Below are 23,817 nucleotides of genomic sequence, written 5' to 3' on the forward strand. Positions count from 1 at the left end.
TTTGTGGTAGGGGAGGAAGGGGAGGGGGTGTGATGGGGGTGAGGATGTGAGGCTCCCAGAAGCTCAGTTGGGGAGCACATGTGCTTGAGAGTATGCCTGTAAGCATGCCAACAGTGTTCCTGTGTTTGCATGTATGCCACGCCCAGCCTATCACCTCCTGTGCTAAAGGTCTTGAAGCCTTATGGAGGTGACAGAGGGGAGCCTCACACCGGGGTACTTGTCAAATGTGGTCCAGGAAAGTTGGGGCCACCACCTTTGCTTAGAGGAGCATAGTCAGAAGGAGGAAATAACCAAGTCTCTGAGGCAGAGTGCTAGGCAAAAGCATCAGGTGGAGGAGTCCTCCAGCTTGGGACCACCAAGCCTAGTTTGCCTGTGACAGTTGTCACCAGCGATGCTTGCATCCAAAGGCCCCAGCTCTGAGCCATCTTCATTAGGAGCCTCTACTACCCAACAGTGGGCCTCTGTTGGCTGAGTCTTTTGCTCCCTCACATGCTTACCCCCCCAAAGACAGCTACTAATTGTAAAATTAAAGATACCACCACCACCATCATAATTATCATCAGTGCTACCATCTACTGAGAGTTTAGTGTGTACCAGGAACTCTGCTTTACAAGCATTCTAAAAATTTTTATTTTATTGTGATAAGAAAACTAAATGTGATATCTACCTTCTTAATAAGTGTTTAAGTGTACATTATTGCATTTTCTCACTTAATTCCCATGCCTATGAGAAGGTTCTATTACTGTTCCCATTTTACAAGAGAGGCTTAAAGAGATTAACCAACTCGCACAAGATTACTCATCAAGAAAATGAAAATGGCAGCATTCAAACCAATCAGATGACTCTAGAACTCATTCTAGAAAAATGCAAGGAGAATGCTAATACCCTTTTACAGATGAGAAAACTGAGGCTCAACCAAGATCACACAGCTGGTCAGCTGCAACTCAGACCCAACTGGTGTTCTCCACACTATGCTACTTCCCCAAGGCCTTCCCCTCACAGGCCTTTGCCCTTGGGCCATGACAATTGCTCCTGTGATTCTGGAAGGCTATGGGCAGCAGGAGGGCCCTGGGTGTCTAACCAAGACCCATTCTCAGGCCTTTCAGCCCATGAGGGCTCATTTTCCCCCCTTGTGCACAAGACCCAGGATTCTGACTTGTCTCTACCATGTAACTTAACTGCTCCTTCCAATCCACCATCTTGGGATTGGGAACTTCCACGCTAGAAGGATAGCTGCAGAGGAGACTGCTGCCACCCTAGATCCTCTCTTCCAGCATCCCTTCCAAGCATACTGACCATCCTGCTTTAGGGGTTGCACTCTGGATCAGGCAGAGAAATGTTCAGGGTATACACAGCAGGGCTAACATATGCGGGAGCACTTGAGACATCCATCCCTATGAACTAAAGATAAATGCCCTGTTGGACATTGGTCCTTTGTATTTATATTGGGGAATGGGGCTTACAAACCCCTCCTTGCTCCCTGATTGCCCCTGTGGAGCAGGCCATGTAGAAAAGCCCCTTTTCCTAGGAGTTAGGATTCTAAGGTTCTAGTCCCAGTTCTGCTGGCTATGTGACCTTAGGCAAGTCCCTTCACCTCTCTAGTCTTTAGCTACCCCTCCTGTAAATGATCTGTACCACCTGCCCAATGAGGTTACAGTGAGAAGCCCATAGACAAGAGATGATAATGCTACTGTTTGTCCAGCATGACTTCAACTCTTATCTCACCTTTGGAGGTAGGTAAGGAAAAGGTTTGGGACCCAATTTTTATATAAGTATCGTCAAATCTAGATAGGCTTTTGAGAAAGTATATAATTTGTGTTTGACCAGCTCTGCTCCCTAGAGCCCAGGCTTCCTCAGAAATGTCACAATGGCTACCATAGAAAAAGATCCAGCCAAAAGCAGGCCACATGGGCTTCCCATCAAATTGTATTGAAAGTAGTTGCTGGGCCAGCTTCATGGGTCATCTGCCTGTGCGGTACTGCAGTAAACACAGGGCCCTACACTTGATTAGATGCTCTGCTTAGAAGGGCCTGCTGTTGATTTAATGTTCTGGGGTCACAATCTTGAAATTTTTAATAACCCTTGAACAAGAGACCCCACATTTTTATTTTGCACTAGGTCCCACAAACTCTATAATCAGTTCTGACTAGCAGCTCTCTGACCAAATAAACAAAAAGTGGGTTTGATCCCTTCATTGTACTGATGGGGAAATGTCAACAGCAGCCCAGAAATAGGAATTGACTTGTCCAAGGCCATAGTGCCCATTGGGGCCAAAGCTAGGAGTAAATCCCTAGTTGTCCTGACTAAGCTCTATGCTGGCTCCTCCCTCACTTTCAGTGGGTGTTTCTGTCACTCCCTTACTGCCTCTGATGAGCAAATTTGGGTCCAAGGAGAGCTGTGTGAGGTCACACAGCTGTGACAACAATGGTCATGATGGCACTGAGATACATTTCTTAATGCTTTAAATTGTTTTTTGAAAGAGGAAAGAGCATGAGCAAGATGATAGATACATGCACAGAGTCTGAATGGTTCATTTTAAAAATTATAACTAAATCAGTCCTCACTCATTTGCCAGCCAGCTGGCTCCAGGTTTTCATGGACTGGGACCATGGAAGGAGCAGGGTTGGCTACTCTTCATGCAGCTAAACCACATCAGCAGTGAATTTTCCCAACTCACTGGTCACTTTCTCAAATCAGTGGTTGGGCATTCTAGGTGCCCAAAAAAAATATGAAAGATTCAATAGCAGCTGTTTCCTCCCTGTCTATCTATCCCTGCCCTCCAAGGCTGTCTCAGCTGGGAGTAGGAGACACTGCCAAGCCCCGCCCAGCCAGCCAACCTTTGCCCTAAGGCCACTCATCTTTTCACTTCCTTGTTTCTTTGTGAAACAGGAACTGAGCAAGTAGAGTCAAATGGGTAGTTGAGAAAGCCCCAGTGGTCCATGGCAAGACCATGAAGCTGAAAAGCTAATTTCCCTCCCAGCTGTCCCACATAAGTAGTTCTAGTCCCTCTTGCTTGTCACACCTCCAGTGTTCTAGTACAGTTTGGGCTGGGGGACCCTGCCCTTGACAAGGTGGAGACACAAGGTTATGAGTCATAGGATCATAGAGCAGTGATTCAGGTCGGGCCCAGATGAGATATAGAAGCAAGTACTGAGGCGAAAGAAGAAACACTGGGTGAAGCCTGGAGTAAAAAGTAGAGCCACCAACTGAGTACCAAGCACTTTCCATGAGCTGGGCACTGGGCTAAGAATGCTCTCTCTATACAGGTCATCTGGGTAACTCTGATTACACACACACACACACACACACACACACACACACACACACACACCCATTCCCACTCCCCAAGCAAGGCTCACATTATCCCTGTCACTGTCTTCACTAGACCTCATTGCCAAAGTCACTTGCCCAAGGTCATACAGCCAGTAGGTGATGTACAGCGATTTGAATCCAGTTCTACCTGACTCCACTTCTGTGAGATCTTCTCTTGCTCCCTCTCTTTCCTAGAGCCCCAGAGAGTTGTCCCCCAGACTACTCAGTGACCTTTGTCCTTGTAACCTTGGGACAGAGGCCATGACAGAGCATCCCAGTCCCTCCCAGTATCCCATAGAAACGGCCTCCAGTGCGTTTTTAGCTGAGTACCAAAACCCAGCCTCCTCTTCTGATGGTAACTGCCACAGCTGCCTGCAGGTGTTTTCTTGTTTTTAAACCAAGAACTTACCAAGAGTTCAGAGATTAAGAGATGACTGTCTCTCCTTCCTATCAGCTCCTGCTACCAGGGATTCCCCAGTGTCCCTAAAGCTGCAAGATCTGTGTGTACTATTTGTGTGTGTGAAGAATGAATGCTTCTTGACCAGGTCCCTTGCTCACCTGTGCCCTCCTTTTCCCACATGCACTTTTGCTCTTCTTGCCCTCCCTGTCAAAGATTGTCACCATGAAATCTGCTAACAGGTCAGGCTAACAAGTGGACTTCACCTTGGAAATGCCCAGGTATTTTCAAGAGACTGTATGGTCTCTGCTTGAGCATTTCTAGATATAGGAAGAGTGCTACTTACTCGAGCTGAGGTGGTACCATTTGAATATTGAAAATATCTTCTTCGGAAAGAACACAAGCCTTCCATTGATCTGTTCCCCATCATTCCTGGCCACCCAGAACACATCCCTTACAATAATTGTCCCCAACGTTTTTGGCATCAGGGACTGGTTTCATGGAAGACAATTTCTCCACGGACCAGGGGTTTGGGAGTGGGGATGGTTTCAGGATGATTCAAGCGCATTACATTCAAGCTCACCTCCTGCCGTGTGGCCCAGTTCCTAATAGGCTTAGACCGGTACCAGTCTGGTCTGTGGCCCAGAGGTTGGGGACACCTGCCCTACATGACAATTGTTTGAAGTTAACTTGCTTTCCCACAGAATCCTCTAGGCCAAGTACTACAGGTGGTAAGTACTCCCCAGGTTGACAAAGGCCCCACTATAGGTCACCCCACTTAGTCAGCCCTAGCTATCCAGCTATTGTGCATATGGTGTAACTCTCAGATGCCCACCCCATCCTCTTTACTCCCCTCTGGGCCTGCTTCAAGGTGGCCCTGTGGCACCTAGCCTGACACCTGATCAATGCAGGTATCAATTCTCTTACCTCCTCTTTCTGGTACTCTACATCAGAGGCACCTGAGCCTAATGGTTGACAGCATGGGCTGTGGACCAAGAGCAGACCTGTGTTTAAAATTCAACTTGCCCCACTTCCTAGCTGTGTCTTACACAGTTTTCTGAACCCCCCTGAGCCTCAGTTTCCTGCCTGGAAATTGGAGATAACAATGGTACCTGCCTCATAGGGTTGTAGTGAAGTCCACAGTATGTATAGCAGGGAGAGGGGAGAACAAGAATCATTTGGAAAGTTTTTCCAAATGTAGGTACCCCTCGCTATCCAAACTCTTACTTTCTCAAATCAGCACTGTGCCCATTTGGAGAGTAAAGGATGCTTTCACAAATGTCAGGGTCCCACCTGGCCCAAATATCTTACCCTTGATCTTTTACTAAATTAGAATCTCTCAGGGGGTGCAGATGGAGGCCTGCTCTATGGGAAAGTAGCCTATGAAGACCTTTGTGTCTTTGGCAACTCTGTGTCTACCCATTGAGGGTTCAGATAGATCTCACTATCAGTAGACCACCCTCAACACACACACACACACACACACACACACACACACACACACAGCAATATTGTTGCTAAATCAAGGCTCTCCTGCCCCACATTTATAACGGGCACATCTTGGCAATAATAATCCCAGTCTAAACTATAATCACCCTCTGTAGCCATGTATGCTGAACCCACGGATAGGGAGAACTGACTAAGGGACCTGAACATCCTTGGATTTTGGTATTGGTAGAGGGTCCTGGAACCAATCTCCCCTTGGATACTGAGGGACAATTACTTAGCTCAGGGGATGTGTTGAGATTTATGTGGTGTTTGGCAAAAACAAGTGCCAGGCAAATGCAGGCTTGCTGTTTTACTTAGGATGCAAGCTCCCAGACGCAGAGAACCGTGACAGCTATTTATATCAAGGTGCCTAGCAGAGAATCTTCCCAGAGCTAAATCCTAGGTCCTGCATGCGAGGCCATTATCAAGTTTGCGGTGACTTTATTCAGTGAAATGCTGACCTGCATCACTTCTTCAGCTGAGGGCTCTGTGTACCTGGAACATAACCTATAAAATGCAAATATGTTGCCCAGAAGGGAAACCTATTTTGGGTGTTTAGGACCCATTAGTCAGCTGGGGCTCGACCAGGCCAGAGCAGTCTGCTGGGAGAGAAAATCTGGAGGAAGGCAGGTCCTATAGGAGAGCCCTGCACTACCAGAACGGGGTCTTCTGACCAGAGGAGTCAGAGCTTATCTAAGAAGGCGACCGACAGAGGGCGGGGCTGAAACCCCTCATTCTTTTCGTTCATGCCGCTGTACTACTACTCTGTGCTTTTCTCCGAGGTCCCCTTAACACACCAGCCGCCCCGCTGCCTTTTCCCAGGCGGCCTGGTTACATGGCCGCCTTTGAAGACTCTGCGGTTAGAGTGTGAGCTCAGCTCGCTGCCTGGGCTGAGCAAACAGGAAGCGGGGCACATCCTGCTCGCGGGCCAGGACAAGGAAGGTTCTGCGAGCGAGCGGCTCCCTCTTTGGCCGCTACGGACCGCATAGTCCCAGGTGCCCCCGAGGCCCTGTGGCCCATGCAGCGTGTTCCTCACCCAGCACCCCGCGGGGCTGCTCTACCAGCCCTGATAGCAACGCCGGGCACCAAAGGCCCCGTGGGTTCTCCACACCGTTGCTGGGCTCTTTGCTTTACACGCTTGGCCCAGGGTGGCCTGCGAGGGGTTTTCAGGCTGGAAGTGCAAACCTGCCAGGAAGCCAGCTGGGGTGCCTATATTTTCCTGGGTCTGCCCGGCAGGCTGAACCAATGAAGTGTGGTTTCAGCTTGGGAGAGAAGGACTTTGTCTTTCCTGAATTCATCCCAACCCATGGATGGTCGGAGGGCATGGGGCAGGCTAGGAGGTAGGAGGGAGGAAGTCACAAGAACATCTTGGGAACAGGGAAGGGCCAGCTCGGGATTTCACAACTGCCACATTGGAGAGCTTTAAAAAGATGTGTACCTTTTACTCCGGGATTCCCCTTCTGGAAATTTATCCTTAGGGAAAAATAGTGGATGTGAATATTTACCTTAAGGATATGCAATGAAGACTAAAATTAAAAAAAAAAATTAAGCCGACCTAAGTTCATCAGTAGGGGCCTGGTGAAATAATCATGGTACAGTCATACAATGGGCTGCTCGTCAGTCATTAAAATCATGTAGTTGAAGAATATTTCATAGCATGAGAAAATCTGAATGATATTATGTTTAATGTGACAAGCAGATACCAACACGGTTTGTAAAGTATAACATTTTAAATTTTTTAAATTATTAATATTAACCCATATTAATACAGGTTAATATTGAGGTGACATTAACAAATGTCATCCCAATAAATAATAAAACAAAATAAAAATACATTAAAACACTTTTATTTATGTATAATTGTCCTATAATAAACAGCACATTATTTTAAAGTGTACAATTTGAGTTTTGACATGTATACACTCATGAAACCATCACCACAACCAAAATAGTGAAGATATTCATCATCTCCAAAAGGGTCCTTGTACTCCTCCTGATTTCTCCACCCTATCCCTATCCCCTAACCACTGATCTGCTTTCTGGGCAGTATGGTTTTTGAAAACACACACACATAGTTAAATGCACAAAAACAGAAAAAGATATTCACCCAAACAGAATGGAAGATAATTATGGAGAATTTTTGAATTTTCTTTTTTGTATGTATCTGTGTTTGCTAACTTGTATATGATGAATATGGATTACTTTTTAATTAATAATAAGTCATTGGAGTCATTAAAATATCTACCATAGACAATCCACAAAGGGAACATTCTAAACTTAGCACATTGTCATTTGAGAAACGCCTATTGAACAGGATATTTACTTGTGGTATAGAGTTGTCTGCAAATGCTTTTTTTTATGATGATGGCTGTGGTGGTGATAAATATACAGGTAAATATACAGGCCACGAGGTTTTGACTCTAAGGTGTGACAGCTCGGGTGAAGATGACTGTAGATGTTCTGGTGGCAATAGGGATGATAGCTACAGGGTGATGACTGAGAAGTGATGGCTGTAGGGTTGATGACTGTTGAAGTGATGATTTTAAGGGTGAGAGCATCAGTATGGGGAGTGACTGGTTGTAGTAATAGTGATTGTAAGGGTAATGGCTGTGAGGATGATGGCTGTGCAGGTTGTAGTGGCAGTGGTGAGTCAGATAGAAGAAGTTGGCTGAGGGATGTTTCTTGCTCAGGGTAGTTCTAACAATGATGGCTGTAACAGTGCTGATGGCAGTTGTAGGGATAACAGGAGGGATGATTGCTATAGGGATAATGGCTGTATGCATGATGGTTGTAGGGGTAAGTACATTGTGGGAGTACTGGCTGTAATGTCTGTAAGGGTGACAGTTGTAAGGATGATAATTGTAAGGGTGAAAGCGACAATGATGATGACTGTAGGGCTGATGGCTGAGAGTGTTGACTGCAGGAGTGGTTGTTGTAGTGATGATGGCTGTAGGTGTGCTGATGACAGTAGGGATGACTAGAGGGTTGATGAATGTAAAGATAATGGCTATAAATAAGGAGTGATTGTTATAAGGGTGATGGTAGTGGTAGTGATGGCAGTGATGACCTTGGTGATAAGTGACCAAGAGCATTTGCTCCACAGGCAAAGATTTGGTCCATATTCTGGCTTCTAGATTCTCGTCAAAGAGATAAAAGGCCCAAGTAAGTCATATAATGTCAAGTTGATTGGCCACCTCTGGAGAGAAGGAAAGACTGGTGATGATTGACATGATATGGCAAAGTTGGGACTTTTCTCTGCTTGTTCAACCCAAGAGCCGTCTGTATTAGAATCTCTAGAGACTGAAGCTAGGACTTCCTTCCTCCCTAGGGGCCAGCAGGGGCTGCGATTGCTGTAAGAGCAAGTCACGTGGTAGTGCTTCCTGTATGCTGTTGCCGCCCGTGTCCATGGCCCTCACCCTCAAGCTGCCACTGCAGCAGTCAGAGTTGCAGGCAGAGTTTTAGTCCATGCTGTGCCCCCTGGACAGTGCTGGTGAGGCTGAGCAAGAGGCCTTCACATCTCAACACCTAGAAGAGTAGTGAAGGAGTGTCACCAGGTCAGGGGACCATGTTGCGCCGCAAGCCCTCCAACGCCAGTGAGAAGGAGCCCACTCAAAAGAAAAAGGTGAGGAGCATCTCTGGGAAATCACTTTTTCCTTCCCTCTGGTCGCATAATCCAACCCCTCAACTCATAGAAGTGCAAGAGCCAAAGGCCATACGTTGAGCCTGTAGGCACAGACAGGCTCCCGCGGGCAATGGGACAGGGGCCCAAATGTTGCTAGAGTAACACAAGTACAAAAGAGACTTTAAAAATTCTAAAGAAATGGAGTTACATAACAGACTCTTAGAAGTCTATAGTTGCAGAATTCAACTCTACAGTGATGGGATAGAGACCTAAAATTAAGGGCTAAAATCCTAGACTAGAATTTGAGAACCACAAAATGCAATTCTCAAGCTGAATCCTTAGGCCATATTAATTGTCTCTCCCTCATATTGGTCCTGCTGACACTTCTGCCTGAGCATGGCCTCTCAAGAACCATCTCACTCAAAGTGTTCTGCTGGGCCACCCCACTTGGAGCCATGATCCTCCTAGGACCCCACCCTTGGCTGTAGCTAGGATTCTTCTCACTTGATTCAGTTCTGTTGTAGCTCTTCTGGCCTATTGGTGATGGGGCCAACCTGAAAATAGGGCAGAGGGCCTCCAGATCTGCAGTGGGATGTAGGGGGAATACAGGTTCTTCCAATGTGGGGAGAAATTATTTGTGAAGAATGAAATATGTAGCGGATGAGATGGGGAGTAGAAGTGGGGGCTGAGGAGGAAAAATATGGTGGGGAGATTTTAAAGACCAAGATGGAAAGCAGCTGTCATGGACAGCTGAGGTATTCTTCTTCTTGGAGCAAAGGCCCGTTTGGAAAATCCCTTGAAGGCTCTGCTGACCTAAGTTCCTCTAGTTGGATTTGAGGATTTCTAGACTTAATTCTTTGATCTGATTGTAGGATTCTCCCAGGCAATTGGCAAGTGCATCTTGCACAGCCAATGGAATCCTAGGACAATCCCAAAGCAGGCCTGAACCACCAGGTCCAAGAGGCACAGACCTAGCCCCAGACCAAGGTCCAGAGGCTCCAGACCCTTGCTGTGCTCCGTCAATTTCTCCTGGAGCTCAGACCAAGTCCCCCTTTGTCAGGGGAGCAGTTCCTAGACCAAGGCTGAGCCAGATGAGAGGCTGAGCTTTAGGTTTCTAGTGTGAGCATCCTGCTCCATCTCAGGTCCTAGGGTGGCTGCCACTTCCGGCTATACTCTCCTCACCCCAGGTGCTTCTCTATGCTTGCAGTGGAGGTGGTCAGGGATGAAGAAGAGATTCATTAGTTTTTCACAGGCCCTGTTACCTGCCTGTTCAAACCGTGCACAGCAGAAAACTTACCATTGGCTGTCTCTCCTTGGCAAGTGGTCTGCTTCCCCTTGCTCTCTGCCTAATGCAGATGGGAAGCTGAGACTGCTCTCAACACTGCTGGGCCTCAAACCACAGGGGAGCTGAGCTAGAGGAAAGAGTCTGAGAAAGAGCTGACACTTTTACACTAGGGCCCTGCGCCACCTCAGGAAGAGGTGTCAGGAGCACACAGAAGCCAGTAGTCCTTGTCTTCTTTCCTCCTTTCCATTATCCCAATTCAGTGCTTGGCCGCTGAGCCTCTGGAATTTTCCCCAGACTTCCCCCAGGAGAGGCAAACCTCATGTGGTCCTCTAGGGTAAGGTGGGCCAGGCAAAGCAACTCCTCCCTGCCATATCCTGGACTAGCCTCCAGAGCTACTCTTCAAGCCCCAAACATTGAGAATGCTCTTAAGAAACCAAGGTATGCTTCCAGAAGGTAGAATCTTCCCTGGGCCTGGAGGTAGCAGCCGGATCCAGCACTGTGACCCTTAGCCAGTCCCTTCCCTAGGGGGGTAAAGTGACATGGTGAAAGGAAAAGCACAAAACCACACAAAGACAAACAAAGCCTCTCTCTCCTGCCCTGCTCCTCCTCCCAGGCTTGCCAAATGGAGAAAATACTGTGCAGGGAACAAGAAAGCAAAGTTGGAATCTTACCAAGTTCTAGCTGTAGGACCTTGGACAGTTCATTAACTTTCTTTGGGCCTCAGTTTCCTCATCTCTGAAAAGGAAGATAGCTCCTGATCTGTCCACCTTAGGAGGTTATGTCGATCACCTGGGACAATAAATGTGAGAGGGCTCTGTCGAATGTGTACATATGCATACAAGGGAGGCGGTGCATGCTGTAGACATGGGTGGGGGGAGCACATGGCAAAGAAGAACAAGCCTGGGTCCCAGCCCTGAAGTGGAGAAAACAAGACTTAATAGCATTAAGAGCCAGCACTGAGAACTCATCAGGTTCCAGGCACTGTGCTGTGTGCTTCACCCATCTCTTAGCTCCTTGGCTCCTCAAGACAACCTTGGGAGTTAGAGGCAGATATTGTCTGTATCCCTGTTTTATGCTTGAGACTTGGTGACTTCCCCAGGGTCACACAACTAGCAAGCTGCTAGAGCAGAAATCCAAGCCAAGATTTGCCAGTCTCCAAAATGTTAATCCCTTCTCCCTGTACTCTCTTGTCCCCTACTGTTCTCAAAAACACTAGATGAATCTAATAAGAATGAAAGACTCAATCCATCATTGAGATTGCCCTGCAGGGAAGACCCAGATGGCTGTTGATTGAAGAACCTTCCAGGCAGCAGAGCAAAAGCAGGAGCAGGTCCTCTAGGGTGATAGGATCAGGATGTGGCACCTATTGATCATCATGAAGGATTGGGGAAGCCCCTGAGTTGGGGATGGGAACATACCCCTTGGAGGATTTTTGCCTATCAAGGTCTCTCTCTGTACTCCCTTTGATCTGTTAGGGTGTCGGAGGTTGTCCTGGGATCGCACCCCTACTTTCCACCTCGCTCCAAATCTGCCAAGGAAAATGGAGAGAATCTAGGCTCCCATTCTAGTGTCCAAGTGTTCCCTCCTTACAGTCTCTCCCTGCCTTTCTTTCTTTCAATACCAGCACACTACATCTCCCTGGCTCCCTTCCTACAAAACATCTCTAGCAGGACACCCCTACTAGCATGCATTTTGTATTTCTGTGCCTCCTAATTGCCCACAAGCTAGTGCCCAAGTTCCTTGGCATAGCTGGCAAGGGTTTTCCATAGAAGTTTTTGGTCTCCCACCACATACCCTGGCATACCCACCATTCCATTGCCACACTAGAACATTCCTAACTCACTGTCATTTAAACTATCCCCCCCAAAAAAAATTAAAAATAAATAAACTATCCCCAGCAACTCCTGGAGAAATCTTGGTTGCTCTGATGGAGCAGCTCAAATGCACCTCCTCCATGAATCCCTCCTGAGCCCTTCCTCCTCCATACTCCCACCTGCTCTCCCTTGTAGCTCCCTCCAAACACCACCTGAAGTCACATTGCACTCAATTAATTTCTATAGCGAGGGGGGTGGTGACTTTGTGAGCTCTGAGCACAGCAACATGCACAAGCTTCCAGTCACAGACATGGGTTCGAACCCCTGCTCTTTCTGCTGCCGGCTGTGTATCTCTGCCTAGGGCACTTCATTTCTCTGAGTCTCAGTCTCCTGATCTGAAAGTGATATGTAAGATGGGGCTGTGGTGAGGTTGGAGTGAACTAGCACACACAAAGCACCTGACAGGGTGCCAGGCACAGGGGAGGTATTTAACCTGGAAACCAGAGGGTGCTAGGTATATGACTGGTATGAGTTGAAAGTGTAATTGTGGAGACACCCGGGGAAAGTCAACGTTGCTTAGGAAGCAAGGGAAGAAGATGCCAATGAGGGAATTGTAAGTTTTTTTTTCTATTATTATTTTTTTATTTTAATTTATTTTTTCAAATACATTTGTCTCTGCCTACCCCCCACCACTTTCTCTTGCCCCCTCTCTCCTCCCCTCCCTCAGCTTTTCCCCTTTGGTTTTGTCCATGAGTCCTTGCTATATGTTCCTTGACTTTCCCCTTCCCTTCCCTTTCCCCGCCCCTCCCCTCCTTCCCTCTTGTCTCTGTTGATTTCTTTTCCTTTCAGTGTTGCTGGTCTTATTTTACTTGCATCTTTGTATTGTTGGTGAGGTTCCACTTATAGGGGAGATCATATGGTATTTGTCTTTTGCCCCCTGGCTTATTTCGCTTAGCATAATGCTCTCCAGTTCCATCCATGCTGTCGCGAAGTGTAGTAGTTCTTTTTTTCTTTCTGCTGCGTAGTATTCCATTGTGTATATGTACCATAACTTTTTGATCCAATCATCTACTGATGGGCATTTAGGTTGCTTCCAACACTTGGCTATTGTAAATTGTGCTGCTATGAACAATGGGGTGCATAGGTTCTTTTGTATTGGCGTTTTCAGATTCTTAGGGTATAGTCCCAGCAGGGGAATCACTGGATCAAAAGGCAGTTCCATTTTCAGCTTTTTGAGGAAATTCCACTCTGCTTTCCACAGTGGCTGCACCAGTCTGCATTCCCACCAAGAGTGTACTAGGGTTCCCTTTTCTCCACAGCCTCGCCAGCACCTGTTGTTTGTGGATCTGTTTATGATGGCCATTCTGACCGGTGTGAGGTGGTACCTCATGGTGGTTTTTTGAGATTTTTAGATATTTTATTTATTTATCTTTAGAGAGAGGGGAATGGAGAGAGAAAGAGAAGGAGAGAAACCGCAATGTGTGGTTGCCTCTCACACTCCTTCTACCGGGGACCTGGCCTGCAACCCAGGAACATGCCCTGATTGGGAATCAAACCGGTGACCTTTTGGTTCTCAGGCCAGCACTCAGTCCACTGAGCCACACCAGACAGGGCCATTGCGAGGTTTTGAGAGGGTAACCAGGGGAGGCTTCCTGCAAGGAATAGTACCTTTAAAACTAGATTTGTAAAACTTATTTATTAAAGTATAATATTTGTACAAAGAAGTGCATAAATCATAAGTGTTCCACTCAGTGAATTTCCATAATGAACGTCCCCATGTAAGCAGCACCCAGATCAAGAAACAGTACTTTCAACACTCTAGAAGCTTCCTTCATGCCCCTGCCAGTCACTACACACCTTCTTTCCCCAAGGATGACCACTATCCTGACTTCCAACAACATAGATTAATTTTGCCAGGTTTTTAATTTTCTATATGAGGAAGCATATAGTATACTCTAGTGGATGGCCCCTTCTCCTCAAAAATGTATTTGTTAGATTCATCCATATTGTTGGGGAGGGCTGTACTAAGCTCATCACTATGTCCTAGCCCCTTGCAAGACTGTGCCACTATTCATGTATCCATTCTACAGTTGAGCATGTGGGTGGTTTTCAGTTAAATTTGATTTCGTAGGAGGGGAGAAAATACAGTTGACAAGGTGAAGGGTGGAGTGTTCCAGGTGGGGAATGCCCTGGGTAAGAGCCTGGAGGTGGGTTATAGAAAGAGCTAAGCCATACACACACATTTGGACATTTGCTGTGTGGTGGCTATGTCAAGCACTCACTCCTTTCATCCTCACAGCAACCCAGTGAGGTAGGTCCTGCTGTCTTCATTTTACCCATGAGGAAACGGAAGCCCAGAGGAGTTAAGGAACTTACCCAGCTTTACACAGCTGGTCAATGACAGAACCAAGATGTGAACCTTTGCAGGCTGACACCAAATGAAGAGACTGAGATCCAGGGAGGTTAAATACCTCACCGAAGATCACACATCTCAGAGTTGAAGTCAGAAACATCTGACACCAGAAAAGTAATTCATTCCGGGAGGTCCATATATTCTTCTTAAACATGAAAAATGATGTTTGGTATTACCACCACCCTGGGCAGGACCCCCAGGAAAGCCTCACACCAAACGGAGGCCAGGCAGGAAATTTGGAAGCTCAAGGATTTCAACTCATACCTGGATGGGGTGTTACTTCAGAGATACTAGAAGGCATTCAGGATATTTAGGGCTACACCTGAGTTTGGAGATAGGCTGGGAAAAGGCCACTCTGGCCAGCCCCTCCACTTAGTCACCTGAATAACTATGCATTCCTTTCCATGTCCTTCAGCTGAGGATACGCCAGCTGGGCCCAAGTCCCAGCACTACCCCCACGGCCCTTTTCAATAGTTTCCTCTACTTTGAGCTAAAGCTGGGACACGGGAGCCCTGAAACAAGGTCTCAGGGGCCAGAGGCCCCCCTCACACTCCCAGGACTGCAGATTAATGACAGGAAAAGGAAAGAACTGCGATTAGAGGGAGGCCTGGCAGTGAGTTTACTCTGTCCCAACAAAGCTCACTTCCGGCCCCACGCTGGCCCTCCTGCTTGCTTTCCAGACTTGCCAGTCCCTGGGGTTTCTGGGGCAACTCTAAGCCTCTTGGTCTGCAAATCAGGCATAGAGGTGATGGGTAGAAGGTCACGATAGACCCCATTGGCCTATAAATAACAGTCCAGTCTGTTGCCCACCCTCTCTCTGTTCCTTCTTTTCCAGGCAGTATCAGGAGGAAGTTATTGGGGCAGCTGCATCCTAGCCATACAAGAGGAGGAAACCAACAGAAAGCGGAGGAGAAAAGGGGAAAGAAAGGGAGAAAAAGAGGGAAGAATAGTGGGTGGGAAAAACCAACAAAGGAGGGTGGAAGGGATATATGGGAATCAGAGCAACCACCCCATGGTCATGTGCTCCCTTCCCCAGTTGTGGCCTCCTTCTCTGGCTCCCCAACATAGCATGGAAGAGGCTTCCTGGTAGAGGCTGCAGGTGCCCCACCCAGGAGGCCCTCGTGGTTGTAGTGGCTACTTAGCCTGACTGTTGACCTAGTTTCTGGTCAGCTAGCTTGGTGTATCCTCTAGGAAGGTATGGCTCTTGACCTTGATTACTGACTTGCTTTTGGTCAGGAGCTACCAAGAAAACAGAGGTGCTGCACTGCAGTCCCCAGGAGTTGGGGCCAGTTGTGTGTATGTTGGGAGGCAGGTGATACTGCCCCTGCCCTGAGAGGTTGTCACTGGACACCCCCCCCCCAACTCCTTCATAGGAAAGAGGATGTGAAACTTTCAGCTTTGTGCGGGTTTGGAGCTTTGGTTCCTCAAGACCTTATCTCCGGTGTGTGCAGTCTATCCCGCTCTATCTGTCTGGCCATCTGTGAACCCTGGTTCCTGTGTGTATCTCTGGTCTTGACTGTTGATCTTGATTCAAGCTCAGCCTTCACTTCTTCTGTTTAAAGCTTGCCCTCATTACCTGCCCAACCCTGGTTTCTGCGGCTGTCCTGGCATGTGCACATATATACAGTTAAGAAAGCTTATTTCCTGAAAACAGTCTCATCAGCACAAACAATATGTCAGACCAAAAAGTCCAAAGACCAGTGCCTGTTAACAGTAGCCAGCTCTTCACATTAGCGGCTAAGGTTAAAAGCTGAGGTGAAGAAAGAAAATGGCAGCTTCCTTTTGCTAAATTACTGCCAATCATTTGTGTCTTAAATCTGTGGGCACCTTCTCTGACTGCCTCTACTGTGGTTTTCCAGAAAGCTTAATGCCAGATCTTACTGACTCCTGGGGGGAGTGTTTTGCTCTTCTCGGGACACAGATTCACCAGGCAAGGGGCCCTAATGTGTTTACTGCTATCACTGTGACAGGAGGCCATTCTTGGAGCAGGCCCAGAGCATTGAGACCGGGCTGTGGATTTTGGGAGGGTTTGCTCTGTTACATAAAGGTGATGCTATTGTTCATGCCGAGGTATATCTCTAGTAGGAAATATCTTTACTCTAATTCATTTAGTCTTTCGCTTCAGGGTTCTTGAGGCCAAACCTCAGGTACTGGTGGAAATTTGGGCTTAGTCTGAGGCCTAACTGAGCTAAAAAGCTTTGAGGTCAGGAGCTTGCTCTGAGGCCAGCATTAAGGGCCATTCTCTGCTGGAGGACAGGATGAAGCCAGGTATCTCCAAGGACATCTTGGTGTTTTACCTTGTTAGTCCTGGCACCTCAGGGTACACGTGGCTCTGTCCAGTCCTGGGGTATGTACATGTGTGTGTTGGGAATGGGGACAGCTCCTTACTCAACCAACCATTTTAGCATCACTGATTGCAACACCTCTGCTTCTTCCAGCTATCACTCCAGCGCTCCAGCAGTTTCAAGGACTTTGCCAAATCCAAACCCAGCTCCCCAGTGGTGAGCGAGAAGGAATTTAATCTGGATGATAATGTGAGTTTCAGAGCCTCCTTGAGGGTGGTGGTGGTGGCGTCTGGTTGCAGGTCATTGGCAAGGGATTAACTGGGAGGGAGAAAGGAGGGGAAAGAGGAAATTTTAGGATTGTTAAGGCTAAGTCTCCTTAATACAGAAGGTCCACCTCTCCTACCCACCAAAATCCTGGGCCCCAAGAACTCACCTGCATTGGTTTTAGTTAAAAATTAGTTACAAATTACTTACAAATTAATAAGGCTGAAGACAAGGCTGCAGCTAAGAAGGAAGGGGACAGGATCTTCCCATTCCCAGCCCTCCACCCTCTGTTGAAGCCCAAAGTCTTCTTTCTTTTCCAAACTCCTGGACTTAGGCAGAGTCACCAGGGTTCCTGGACCCTATGTTTGTTGTCACAGATTCCAGAAGATGACTCAAGTGTCCCTACCCAAGAGGATGCTGGGAAAAGTGGCAAGAAGCTGGGGAAGAAGTGGAGGGCCGTGATTTCCCGAACCATGAACAGGAAGATGGGCAAGATGATGGTAAAGGCCCTGTCAGAGGAGATGGTGAGGCCTGGGATCCAGGGGAAGGATGGGGACAGGGAGGACAGGCACTGCTCGGACAAGGTGTGAGCATGGCTGCCTTGACAACCAATGCTCAGATATCATGCCTGAAGGCTCAATTAAATATGGGAAGGAAGGTCACATAGGAGGGGAGCTCACTCAGCCATGGACATGGCAGCAAGACACCATGGTCCAGACAGACCAGGGGTAGAGGTCTAAAGAGGGATGAAAGTTGGAGTAACAGAAGCTTTCAGAGAAGACAATCTTGAGGAGAGTGGGAAGTTGCAAAGGAGATGATATCACCTGAGGCAAATTCATCTACCTCAAAGTTTTGTTGGGAACTAGCCTCTAGGATTGGGAAGGCTTGATTCAAAGAGGAGCCCCTCTGAGAAAAAATTAGAGAAAGATAACTTTGGCCCATGGAGGGAGTGCACAACAGACAGGTATTGGGCAGGCATAGCCAAGCAGCTGAAGTCACACATTGAGTCTGGTGTGCTCGTGGTTCTTATAGGAGGCTCCAAGACAGTGGTATGCTGGAGTCAGCTAGTGCTGGCTCATACCAGCTCAGGACAGCAGTTGGCCAAATTATCAAGAATTTTGTGAGTCGTGTATGACATGTAACATATTGAAATTTAAATTATATCAACTTAGAATTAAATAAATTTATTAAAATAAACAATACAGTCAATCCTCAAAATTCATCACTTTGTAATTCTTGGACTGATTTTATTTATTCTCTATGCCCCTGAGGTTATTTGTGTCTATAGTCTCTATGTAGAAGAAATAGCCTATGATGATATGCTGCTTGGTCAGCAACGTCACAGTGGTAGCATGACATTGGCCACGGTGGGGAGTATTTACAGCACAGGAATTGGTGACCTGTACGCATGAGAGCTTTTACTCCCAGAGAGCCAGTTGTGGAAGAGTTACCTCCACGCTGAGGTATAGTGAGGCAAGGGTACTCTGGAGTCAGGCAAATTTGAATGGGGCCTTGTGCATGGCCTTGGGAATTTTCCTCCATTACTGCTCATCTACAGACTTGGGACAATCAAGCACTTATCCTCAAATGAGGACTGAATGAAATGACAGATGTGCTTGGCACATGGGAGCATACTCAAAAGTAGTAACTCTTCAGTGCCACTGTCTGCTTGACTGTGTCCCAGCAACAGCTCAAATCCAAGCTCTGGTACGAAACTTCTCTGTATGTACATCAGCACTTTAAGCTGACAAACCACATTCATGTGGCACCCCAGTTGCCCCTGAATCTGTGAGTTGTGCAGGGCAAGGACTTGTCATTTCTACCTTGCAAAAGAGGAAACTAGGGTCTGAAAGTGCCATGCCACCTGTAAGCAGCAGAGCTGGGGTTCCAGCCAAGGGCCAGTTCTCTGTCAAGCCCAGGTCTATTTTCTCTGCACCTGCATTGCCCCGCATGCACCCCAACTGAGGCTGCTCTGGGCTTCCTATCTCCCCTCCCCTGCAGGGAGACACTCTGGAGGAAGGCTCAGCCTCCCCGACATCTCCAGACTGCAGCCTGGATAGCCCTGGCCCTGAAAAGATGGCACTATCTTTTTCTGAGCAAGAAGAACGTGAGCTCCCAGCACTCAGCCGCCAAGCATCCACAGGTGAGTAGGGTAGGTAAAGAGACACCTGCTGAGTCTGGAAAAAAGGACTGGGTTAGTGCCATGAAGCTGATTGATTGTCTGGGAGGTGGCTAAGAAGAATTAACATTTATGATTTGCTGCTGGGAACTTTCCCAACCCTCTTCATGTTAAATCTTCACAACTTCATGGGTCCAGTACTATTATTATCCCCACCTTATTGATATGAAAACTGAGGCTCAGGTTGATTAAGTGACTTGGCCAAGGTAGCCCAGTCTTGAATTCAGCTATGCCATAAAGGATCTCCAACTACCTGTACCCAGACCCTGGAGGGCTCAAGGGCAGAGAAAGGGCCCCCTTGCCCTCTTGAACCAGCCCAACCCCACCCTTCCAACGACAGCTAGAGGTTACAGCTGCCTAGACACCTAGATGCATACATATGGGATAGGGAGGGAGTATAGAGTCTCCAACTGTGAAGACTCAGCCTCTTGGACCCCAGACTTCAGATTGCTGGTCTTAGGGCACCACTTGGCATCTTTTGGATGTCTGTGGGATTAGGCAGGAGGTTCTGGCAGCCCCACCTAAATGAGGGGATGCAGCCTTTGGGCTGCAAACCTTCAGAGGCACTGCTTTTCCCATCCCTCAGGCTAGTTCCAAGTTCCCTCATCTTTCTCTGGTTCCCTAGAACTCTGACACCCCACACACTGAAAACCACTTAAAATAAACTTCATCCTACCCTTCCCTGAGAAAAAACAGTTCATCTGAATTTCCAGGTAACTAGACATTGAGCCTTATTAAGTAAAAAAGAAAAAAGTAAAATATTAATGCAAGGTGTGGCTTTACTGGGTGGAGGGAGCACTGGAGTGGGAGCCAGGAGACCTAGAGTGTAACAGACCTAGTGCTGCCAATTATAAGTGGAGAGGACTTGGGCAGGCCACTTTCCCGTCTGGCCTCAGTATTCCTCCTCTGTTCATTGGAGTGTTGGCCCACTTGGTCTCTAGAGGCCCTCCCAATTTGCCTGTTTTTGGACTCAACCATTTCTCCTGTGGTCAACTGTTCTCATGTTTAAGGCCTCAGAAGTGAAGCTGTGCTCCTGCAGGGTGGCTGAGGGGATAGGTCAGAATCCCCCCTGCAATGTGAGACTGGGCAACACCCAGGTTTATTCCCTAACATGTAGCCCTGGGACTCCTAGACAAATCCCCTGCAAGACACCTGCCGGGCATAGCCCCAGTTGTCCTGGGACAAAAATGACTCTCTTCTTTGCCCCATATCCTGCAGGCAGTGAGCTCTGCAGCCCCATCCCAGGCTCTGGCAGCTGTGGGGAGGAACCACCTGCCCCCCAGTACACAGGACCTTTCTGTGGCAGAGCCCGAGTCCACACCGACTTCACTCCCAGCCCCTATGACCATGACTCACTGAAACTACAGGTAAGATTGGCATACAGGCCCCACTTGAGCCTAGCAGGCTGCACACATAAAGGGGGCTGGACTGGGCCAGGGTAGGACAGTGTCAGCAGAGGACAAAGGACCACCTTTCATCTCTCTCCTAATCTACTCTGTTCTCCTCTCCTCCCACAGAAAGGTGATGTGATCCAGATCATTGAAAAGCCACCTGTGGGCACATGGCTGGGCCTACTCAATGGCAGGCTGGGCTCTTTCAAGTTCATCTACGTGGATGTGCTGCCTGAGGAGGCTGTGGGGCCTGCCCGCCCCAGCCGCCGACAGAGCAAGGGCAAGAGGCCCAAGCCCAAGACCCTGCATGAGCTGCTGGAACGCATTGGTCTGGAGGTTTGAGCTTAGGCCTGCATTAGCATCTAGGATCAAGGGAGGCACCCTTGCCCCAGGGATTGTGGCTAGGGCTTGCCAGCTATGTTGGGAGGCCCGGATTGGGCCAGGGGTTGGGGTGGGGTGGCTTGTAAATGACCTAACTGGTGGCCTGCTTCTGCCCACAGGAGCACACATCCACCCTGCTGCTCAATGGCTACCAGACCCTGGAGGACTTCAAGGAGCTGCGGGAAACACACCTCAACGAGCTGAATATCACAGACCCACAGCACCGGGCCAAGCTCCTCACTGCTGCAGAGCTGCTGCTGGATTATGACAGTGAGTGGGTTTAGAAGCTGGGTGGGGATGCCCACTGGTGGTCCACAAAGGGGAGGCCTCTGCCCTAGGGCCCTGTGTAGTGAGAAGGCACTTTCCACATCTTAACTCCAGTCTCAGGCAAAATTTGTGGGGAGAACGGGTTTTAGGGACGATCAGGTCCCACTCCCTTTGGGATCCAAGGGTAGATTTAAGGCCAGGGAAGACAAAGAAGTTACTTGAGGTCTAAAAGCTAGGCAATGACAGAGCGAGGATTCAGGTGCAGATTTCCTCGCTCCTGGCTTAGTGTTGAAGACTTTTGAGATCCTGGGCCTGGAAAAACCATGAGAAGAGCAGAGGTGCTGGTGGGTGCCCAGATGGAGAGACTGCTTACAGTGTCCCTACCCCTAGGGTCCCTATTACCACACAGAGCTCCCTGGGGCTTCTGAACCCCTTCCTTCTAATGCCCAAAACCCCATATTCCATCTCCCGTTCTCGCCCCTGGCAGCTGGCAGCGAGGAAGCAGAAGAAGGCACCGATAGCAGTCAGGAACCAGTGGTGCACACCATGTCAGACCCCAAGTGGGACATCCCACGTGACTCAGGCTGCTTCGAGGGCTCAGAGAGTGGGCGTGATGAGGCCGAGCTGGCAGGTGCTGAGGAACAGCTGCAGAGCCTCTCCCTGGCTGGGGCACCTTGAGCAGAGCTGGTGGTGGGCCAAGGCTGGGCCCAAGCAGCATAGGCAGCATGGAGGGGTCCCGGCTTCCTAAGGTGGCCTGGGCTGGAGGACTGGCAGAGGACTTGTGCCTAGCCTGGCTCTGCTCCTCTCCCCACCCCACCTCCCATGGCACCTAGGACCACAGAAACTGGCCAGAGCTCTGCAGGCTTGGCTGAAGTGGATAAGGAGCTGCTGAAGGCATGTCACACCTGCCCAGCCCCCTCTTTCCACCAGCTACTGACAGTATAACCTGCTCTGGCCGCAGCCACAGCAAGTGGGTCACTGAGGGGTCACTCCACTTGTTTATCTCACCACCAAGGCCTCCAAACACTTCTCACCCCCACAGCACCCTCCCCTGTAGCACTGCTCCTGAAAAGGAGATGAAGTGTTTCAGATCAGTCTCAGGACCCTAAGGAAGCTGGCCATTTAAAAAGATTCTAATTGATCACAGGTAAATCCAGATTGTCTTCAATAAGGTTTCAAGAAAACCACATGTACTTTTCCTACTTTCCTTCTCCTTAACTTTCAGGGATATTTAGCCACTAAATCACTAAACATGAATCAAGTGCCTTCACCAATTTGGGTCTAGACCTGGCCAAGATTAGAATGGATAGACGCTGAGGGCCTTGCCAACTCTGACATTCTGTGACATTAAATGTCTGTTCTCTTGTTACCTGCGGCCCAGGATACCAGTGGGGTTTACTGAGGGGGCTGGCGGGGCCTTGGGCTCCCAAATGAAATGCCATTTCCTGCTCATCAGTTCTATACCTCTGTACATAACTCAGGCCAAGCTGCAACTTTCTCCAGCTTAAGACAATGCCCATACCTCATACAATGTGCACCCTCTCTTTCCACTCGTGGCCCCCTCAAATGACACTTCCCTCAAGGCTGATGGCAGATGGTCAAGCCTGGCTTCCAAGAACAGAATGGTTCCTCAGAAGCCAGATGCAGATCTGGGCCCAGGCTTGGCCTCTTGTGTGGGTCCTTACAAGCAAGGAAAGCACAGACTTGGTATTAGGGAATCCATTACCCCAACTTTGCTTTGCTAAAGGTTTTGATGTACCCTGAGCTCCAGAAGGAGAGGGATAGCATCTATTGATGGGGGTCTCCCTTGGTGCCAGTACCAAATCTGTGCCCTCAATTCTGGAGTAACACTTCCCCGGGGCCCAACTGGCTCAGGGACAAACAGTACCTACTACATCTAGGACTGACGGCTTAATGGACACACTTCTGGACCTACTACCAGGAACTTTGGTAAAGTTAGCTTGGGGGTAAGGGTTTAGTGTAAATATAACGGAGGTGGAGGGGGACATATTGGCAACAATAAACATAAGTAGGATGAAATTATCGTCTCCAATTATCTTTCTTATGGAAAGAGGGTTGGGGGGCAGACCAGCCTCCTTCAAAGCTGGACTCAGCAAAATGTCCTCCATTGTCCTTTCAGGACCATCTGTCCCTTCCCTAAAGATGCTCAGTGCCTTTGACCCTGCTGACCTAAAGCTCCAGTTTGAAGCCCTCGCTGGCTCTGCCCTTCCCACTAACCAGCCACCATCAAAGCTCAGGCTCCTGGGTCCACAGGCCTTGCTTGGGTCTAAGAGTTGGGAGTAGCTATTTATCTCTTCCAAAAGCCTTGAAGACCTCTATCCCAGTGAGGAAGGGCCTGAACTGGAGGTTGTCCAGTGTCCAAGAAGGAGAACTTTGGATTCAGCTGGACCTTTCTTTTGAAGCTACCTCTTCTTGGGCCCTACCCTGTGCTCATTGAAGCTGTACCATCTCCTGTAAGGTAGGATAGAGACTAGAACCCCTGGCTTCCTTTGTTTCTGCCAGCATTAACTGCATGAGGAAGGGCAAACTGGAGTTAGAGCTTCCACCAGGGTAAAAACAAAGCTACTCTGCTTCCAGGCTCTGTTCTCTGTTGCACTCGTCCCACTGCCACTAGTGGCTGTGAGCCTTAAGAAACTGTAAGCATTATCCTCACCAAAGAAACAAGGAAGAGCCCAAAAGAACTCAAAGCCCCAATAGT

General features: G+C 48.4%; 1 protein-coding gene across 1 annotated transcript; it reads left to right on the forward strand.

The window, feature by feature from the left end:
• The first annotated feature begins 8,633 nt into the window (after positions 1-8,633).
• On the forward strand, positions 8,634-21,829 carry SASH3 (SAM and SH3 domain containing 3). The gene is made up of 8 exons (XM_054576955.1): positions 8,634-8,819; positions 16,770-16,865; positions 17,258-17,404; positions 18,882-19,023; positions 20,278-20,426; positions 20,577-20,786; positions 20,951-21,101; positions 21,586-21,829. The coding sequence occupies exons 1-8, from the start codon at positions 8,763-8,765 to the stop codon at positions 21,774-21,776; spliced, it is 1,143 nt and encodes a 380-aa protein (XP_054432930.1). The 5' UTR covers positions 8,634-8,762; the 3' UTR covers positions 21,777-21,829.
• Positions 21,830-23,817: the final 1,988 nt, after the last annotated feature.

This window comes from Pteronotus mesoamericanus, unplaced genomic scaffold, assembly GCF_021234165.1.
Source record: "Pteronotus mesoamericanus isolate MK-2021 breed Mesoamerican mustached bat unplaced genomic scaffold, CSHL_Meso_final contig_40, whole genome shotgun sequence".
NCBI lineage: Eukaryota > Metazoa > Chordata > Mammalia > Chiroptera > Mormoopidae > Pteronotus > Pteronotus mesoamericanus.

Excerpts from the sequence above, each read along its gene's own strand:
- SASH3 (XM_054576955.1), top strand. The coding sequence starts at position 8,763 with ATGTTGCGCCGCAAGCCCTCCAACGCCAGTGAGAAGGAGCCCACTCAA. Across the intron at positions 8,820-16,769 it reads AGCCCACTCAAAAGAAAAAG|CTATCACTCCAGCGCTCCAG; the intron begins GTGAGGAGCATC and ends TGCTTCTTCCAG. Across the intron at positions 20,787-20,950 it reads TGGAACGCATTGGTCTGGAG|GAGCACACATCCACCCTGCT; the intron begins GTTTGAGCTTAG and ends TTCTGCCCACAG.